Source organism: Peromyscus eremicus, unplaced genomic scaffold (assembly GCF_949786415.1).
Source record: "Peromyscus eremicus unplaced genomic scaffold, PerEre_H2_v1 PerEre#2#unplaced_816, whole genome shotgun sequence".
NCBI lineage: Eukaryota > Metazoa > Chordata > Mammalia > Rodentia > Cricetidae > Peromyscus > Peromyscus eremicus.
Genome location: NW_026735052.1, coordinates 96332 through 103441, shown reverse-complemented (window position 1 = coordinate 103441; position 7110 = coordinate 96332). Strand labels below are relative to the sequence as shown.

Genomic DNA, 7110 nt, shown 5'->3' with positions numbered 1-7110 from the left:
TCCCTCCCCTCCTCCTCTCCCCTCCCCTCCATTCCTTTTTTTTTTTTTTTTTTGACATTAATTTAGTGTGTGTGTGGTGTGTTGGCATATGTAGAAGTCAGAGGACAACTTTCCTGAGTCAATTCATTTCTTTTTTTTCTATTTTCTTTTTGTTTTTTTTTTTTTTTTTTAAGACGGGTTTCTCTGTGTAGTTTTGGTACCTGCCCTGGAACTCGCTCTGTAGACCAGGCTGGCCTCGAACTCACAGAGATCTGCCTGCCTCTGCCTCCCCAGTGCTGGGATTAAAGGTGTGCGCCACCGCCACCCGGTGTCAGTTCATTTCTTAATTACTGTGTGGGTTCTGGGGTTCAAACTCAGGTCATAAGGCTTGCATGGCAAATGCTTTTACCCACTAAGCCATTTCCCCCATAATTAATTTTCTTAATTTAAGGAGTTAGATTTAAGTTCCTTTATTAAAAGAAGTTAATCTTTAGCACCATTGAAGAACTGGTCAGGAGACAAAGGTCAGGAGGTCATATTCCTTTATTACATACATGAAATATAAAAACAAATTCACAAAGCAATATATATATATTTTTGTGAGTCCACAGGACCTCAGGGAAAAATATGCTCCGGATATGAACCTAACGTTTCGGCACTGTGGTTCCTGGTTTGTAAATTCAAGTACAGTAGAAACTGTATGCAGCGTGGCTGTGTCTGGATAAAGAAAATGAAAGATAATGAAAAACAGTAATCTGGTGAACTATCACATATGTTGTGTTAGGAAACGGGTAAATGTCATGACCATGTACTGTTAATAAAAGAAGGAAGAAAAAACTGGTCCAATGTTCATGTTTAAATACTAAACATAAAAATAGAACAAATTCTGTGTTTACAATAATTTTCCAAGTGTGTACAAGTGCATCACAAATAAATGAGCCTTTTTTTTTTTTGACATAGAAGGTCTACTTCCCCTTTATGCAAACAGATTTCTCCATTTATGGTTTCTCTCTCTTGTTGTAAAGTCTCTCTAGCTCTCTCTCTTTCTAAGTTTCATTACGACCAGTCCCTTGTGATTTAGCCTCTTACCCCAAACAGAGACTTCACACAAACGTTCTCCTTTGAGGTTGTAGCATCTCTACAGACTTTCTCCCAGTGGCTGGAGCTGAGCAGCACGGTTCTCTTTATCCGTGGTGCCCGGGTCCGCCTACGGTGGCCAGACTCCTGGGTCAGCAGGTCCCCACACAGCCCTTCTCTTCTCTTCCTGTCCACAGCCGTCTCCAGACTTTCACAACACAGTGGTAGGTAAAGTGCTTTACACGAGGAAATACTATATATACACACACACGGAGAAGTTCCTCTCACGCCCCACGCACCCAAGTCCACACACAGCACACAAGACAAGGCTCTTTTTAAGAAACACCTTTCCTGATGGTAGAGTTGGGGGAGGGGGGTATCCCTAAAATCTCATTAATTCCTTAAATACCATCAAATACGAGGTCAATGACATATCTAAAGCTGGGAGGAGACCTTGTCGGGGACTCGGCCCTTTAAAGGGTGAGCGCTAAATATCACAGCGCTATTAAAATATTCTCCATAGCGCTATACCATTCGGAGCCAGTTCCACAGAAAAAGCAGCTCTAAGCTCAGGGGCTTCCATTTCTCTTTATGAAACACAACTGTATTTAAATACAAATCCAGAACAGATAGGTCAGACAAGGTCTAGGCATTTGGAACATTTTTTTTTCCTACATTTTGGCACTTAAAAAATATTCCAGTTTCGTTCCGAGGCGTCTTTTTTATCCCACGTGTGTATCGACCCAGAGAAGAGCCGTTGTGTGCTCACAGCTCCAGTGTTAGTTACTGGCACTCTTTTTTTAAGATATGCATGACTCTTCTCCCGAGAGCTGGTTTCCAGCGTTGGACAAAGCTTTTCATATTCACAACCAATTTGCCTGTTCTCACGTCCTCGTGTCCAGCTACAAGGTATTCCAGACCTGAAGAGGAGATGCATGCATTATACTCTGTTAAAGGAGGGGATGTGACTCCGGTGATGTCATACATTCCTGGTTCATAGTTTTATATAGGCATGGATAAAACAGAGGGTCATAAACAGTAAGAGCTGGCCTGTAGTGTTTATTATGTACCAAATACGGTACACATATTATCTTGTGTGACCTTGCTAGAGACTTACAAAATAAGGATCATGTCTCTCCTTTTCTACAAATGAGAAACTGAGACTCAGAAGTTAGGAAACTTCTTCAGTTCCTCCTACTGAGTGGCAGTACCGTGACTCAAACTCAGGGCTGTCTGATTCTTGACCCGTGTATCTTTCCACTCTGAGCGAGAGAGAAGTGAGAGATCCGTGGGCACTGGACACATGAATATTCCCTGGAGATCACTGGGTGTGGCAGCAGCAATTCAGAGGCACTTTACACCTGGCGGTGGTGGCGCACGCCTTTAATCCCAGCACTCGGGAGGCAGAAGGCAGGTGGATCTCTGTGAGTTCGAGGCCAGCCTGGTCTACAGAGCGAGATCCAGGAAAGGTGCAAAGCTACACAGAGAAACCCTGTCTCGGAAAAAAAAAAAAAAAAGAAAAGAAAGTTTAGGGGTTGGGGATTTAGCTCAGTGGTAGAGCGCTTGCCTAGCAAGCACAAGGCCCTGGGTTCGGTCCTCAGCTCTGACCAAATGTATTAGTTAAGGAAATGATAATGCCCCTCAGTACATATTTGTAATGGTGTCAATTTTGATATTTAGAAATGATTTTATAAAATAAAAGATTAGAAAAATAATTATGCTTATAACTTTCTAAGAGCTATATACACTTTAAATTTTGAAGTAAAACACTAGATGTTAAAAATCACATAAGTATCAGTTTAAATTTATGAGCCATGTGTAGAGATGCACGCCTGTAATTCTAGTTATTATAGCTAGTTGGGACACTAAGGCAAGGTTATCCCAAGTTTGAGGTCACCTGGGCAATTTAGCAAGACCTTGTCTCAAAATAACAAGGACTTTGGATGGAGCTCAGAGGTAGAATGCTTGCCTGGTAATGCACAGTAACCTAGGTTAAATCTGTAGCAAAACAGACTACAAGCTATGTGTAGTTTGTATGCGTGTTTTATGTATATGTGTGTGGGTGTGTGTATCTTGCTATTGTCTACTATTTATTTGTTTGTTTGTTTGTTTTTTGAGACAGGGTTTCTCTGTGTAGTTTTGGTGCCTGTCCTGGATCTTGCTCTGTAGACCAGGCTGGCCTCAAACTCACAGTGATCCTCCTGGCTCTGTCTCCTGAGTGCTGGGATTAAAGGCGTGCGCCATCCGGCTTTGTCTACTATTTAAATAATAAAGCTCTCTCTTTACAAATACAGTGAACATTTTAAAACTTGCATATGTATATATCTTGTTATTGCCTAATGTTTAAATAATAAAGTTCTCTTTTACAAAAACTTCAGGGCTGGTGGGATGCCTCAGTGCTTAAGGGCAGTGGCTGCTCTTACAGAGGACCCTGGTTCGATTCCCAGCACCCACATGGCAGCTCATACCCATCTGTAACTCCAGTCCCAGGAGACCTGACAGCTTCTTCTGGCCTCTATGCACTGCATGAACGTGGTGCACAGACATGCATGCAGGCAAAACACAAATACACAAGATAAAGGCTTAAAATAATAATAATAATAAAAACCTTGTAGTTCAAGACCAGTATTTAAAATTACTTTAAAGCTGTAAGTAGAAAAACTAGTACAGGAATTTACCATTTAAAGTATCAATATAAAACTAATATAAGTAATACTGAATAAACCCCTAATGTACGGAGTAGCATCAAACCATAACTTAACACACTGTCTTTTACATTCCTTAGTAGCATTCACATTTAATCTGTCTGTCTTTACAGTTGGATGTCTGCTTTGTTCTGTGTTTGTAGGCACAATGTTTTTTATCTATAGAATAAAGGAAGTGTACTTTGGTGCTAGCATTGGTATTCAAAGATGGATGAAACGTATGCATGAGTCACAGAGGACTGGGCTGGCATGGATGGCCAGTAGATTGCTCTTTTTCAAAGGCAGCCAGGAGGTAAGTTGAGGTGTAAGGTTTCAGAGTTTTGTTTTGTTTTGTTTTGTTTTATCAGCCTTCTATGGTTTTCGTCATTAAACTTGTAAAAATGGAAAAACAAAAGCAAAATGAAACAGTGTCTGGTTTTGCTTTGGCAGCTTCCAGATTTTTCTTCAAAGCAAGTAAACATGTTTTCAAGAATTCTTTGAATAATTGCGCTTATGTTTTCAATTGTGATGAGCTCAGTTGGTTCTGTGACTCTGGCAAAAAACCTGAGCAGGAAATATAGCTCACTTCCTGGAGGGTGGCTCAGATGGTCAAAGCTTTTGTTTTTAATGTCATTCTGCAAAACTGGATAGACTTTTTTTTTTTCCTTTTGCCAAGATAATAGAAAATTGCTCATAAGAGCCCTTAAGCACAGATCACTGGGAAACAGAATTTAAATGAATGAAGCTTGGTTTCCTGTATTCAGAAATCCAAGATTCTTACTTATTCTTCAGTTTTATGCTTTGGAACTATTTATCTAAAAAAAAAAACAAAACAAAACAAAAAAAAAACCTTTCCCTTCTATCTTATTGAAATTTAAATGAAATTAAGTAAAATATTAGAGGGATGAAAGAGGTTATAAGGAATTAGTTAACCTGAGAAACTTATTTTTATTTTAAATCATTGTTTGAGTGTTTAGATTAAGGGGATATTTTATTTGTAGTTGTCCTCTGTTATCTGTTTTTCTTAATTGGTTAATTAAAAACACAGAAGAGTTCTTTCTAACATAAGTGTGCTTTCCTGGCTTGTAAGGTGAATACATTAGATGCAGGATATAAATTATGCACCTTTCCACAGCACAAACAGGAAACCACAGAATGCACGAACAGGAAGCAGGCTTTTAGAATCTATCATCTCAGAGCTACATTACATTTGGGTGCTAATGCTGGACGGGCATTGAAGATATACTGTGATCAGAAACCTATATCCTGTCTTCAGGTTAGCATGAGGGCAGAGAGGTAGCGGAGGACACAGTATGTGAGGTGTATGTTTACGCGTAGGATACAGTTTGGGGTATCCTTAGCAGAGTTCTTACACACCCTGATGGCAGGTTGTCACGGGAGGACGCTATCTCAGCTGGTCCTCCATTCTCAAAGTCTCATTGCCAGAGGCCTATCTTTATAGAATCACGAAGGTCTGGACTTCTAAGGGGTCTTAAGAACTCATCAGCGACGGCTGTCACCCCCATCCCTGCGGTATGTTTTTAAGGTTCAAATCAAACCTTGCCCCCGTTCCAAGTTTCTCTGAGATTGGGTTTAAATGATTTTTCCCCTGCTGTTTCTCCTTTGAAACCAAAGTGATCATTTCGTGAAAAACAACATGATGAAAACTTGGGAGTTGTTTTCCGTCCAGGAGAAACAGCTGCTTCTCATGCAGCAGTCAAAAGGTTTCAGCGTCCTTTGCGCAGATGGGCTTGCTTTTGCACTCGCGCATCCTTTGGGAACAGGTTCTCATGCACGAGGACCCCAGCTTCCAAATAACGCCGCACACGCGGCAGATGCGCGCAGGAAAAGTCCTGCGGGCGCAGCGGGCACCTGGAACCAATCTGAGGCTTCTCTTTCGGGACAGAAAGTATTATACTGCTGGATCTGAAAACATTTTATGTTTCTAGAGCACATGGAGAAGATTGGGTTTCGTATTTTTTAAATGTCAGTTCAAAGAATTCCTTTTGGATCTCACCCAGGATTCAGAAGGTAAACGGAGAGATGATCTTACGGAGTTTTGGTTCAGACGATGAAGAGACAGCCAGGCAATATTAATCACAAGATTAATTAATTAATTAGTCTAATTAGTGCTCACCTGGGTTGAGGATTGGACACGTGCAGCCTCGGTTCGTCCAGGACTCGGGATAAAGCGTCCTCTTGCCTCTTAAGATCTTCAGTTTTGTAGACTGTAAGACTTTTTTTATCTTCACATTGACCTCAGCATGTGAGCCTTTATCATGAGCTGATAAAATCTTGATTTTTAACACTGGAACGACACAATTCCAAAAGTAAAAAACATACGGATTTCATGTTGTCTTTTGAAATTTGAACTATTTGAAGATTCATTTCCAAGCATGATGAAAAAGCGAAGTGATGAAAATCATAATATGGAAATCTGCTTTAAAAAAATCATGAGGCGAATTCATTTTCACAGTGATTTAACCTCGTTTATATTTTATTTTCTCTTTATTGGGCAATTTCAACTTTTGCCCCCTCCCGTATTATGACACTAGAAAGATATTATCCATTGCTTTCTGTAAATAAAATTTTAAGTATATTCAGCTGAGCCAGGCATGGTGGCACACACTTTTAATTTCTGTACTCAAGGCAGAGGCAGGTGGATCTCTGAGTTCAAGGCCAGCCTGGTCTACAAAGAGAGTTCCAGTACAGCCAGGGCTACACAGAGAAACCCTGTCTCAAAAACAAACAAAACAAAACAAAAAAGTATATTCATATATCAAAACTATAAAGAAAGGATAAATAGGAAGTTGAACTATTGTCCTGACTTTTATTTAGATTCTGATTATATTATACTTCTGTGGTTTGCTGTACATGATGTTATGACAGAGAACAAAATGCTGTGGTAGAGTATACGACACATCACTTTACAGATGTTATATAACATTATTACTATTTACTGTTCTTTGGAGTACAATGTAAGCTGACTAGGGGAGGTAGACTGCTCTCCTACATGATGACAGGACTGTTGTATTCCTTTTATTTGATTTATTTTTAAGATTTATTTATTTTTATCTTATGCGTATGAGTGTTTGCCTGAATATATGTATGTATGTGCACCATATGTGTGCCTGGTGCCCATGGAGGCCAGAAGAGGGCCAGAAGTGAGCTAGAGTCACAGACAATTGTGAGCTACTATATGCATGCTGGTCTGCTGCTAGTCCGGCAAATGCTCTTAACTGCTGAGTCATCTCTCCAGACCCTTCTTTTAATGTTTAATAATTGAAAAATGTTTCTAAATTGATACATAGAAATTACACATGCTTATGGAATTCTATGTGATATTTTAATATATACATTGTAAAGTGTA

At 39.8% G+C, this 7110-nt stretch overlaps 1 protein-coding gene across 2 annotated transcripts in view; it reads right to left on the bottom strand.

Moving 5' to 3' along the window:
• Nucleotides 1-504: 504 nt before the first annotated feature.
• Ntn4 (netrin 4) overlaps nucleotides 505-7110 on the bottom strand; it is a 101455-nt gene continuing 94849 nt past the window's right edge. For both annotated transcript variants that reach the window (XM_059252996.1, XM_059252995.1), the window contains 2 exons: nucleotides 5878-6048; nucleotides 505-1976 (listed from right to left, as the gene is read on the bottom strand). In XM_059252996.1, the coding sequence (XP_059108979.1) occupies nucleotides 1840-1976; nucleotides 5878-6048 (308 nt within the window). In that variant the 3' untranslated portion in view covers nucleotides 505-1839. The remainder of the gene's footprint in view (nucleotides 1977-5877; nucleotides 6049-7110) is intronic.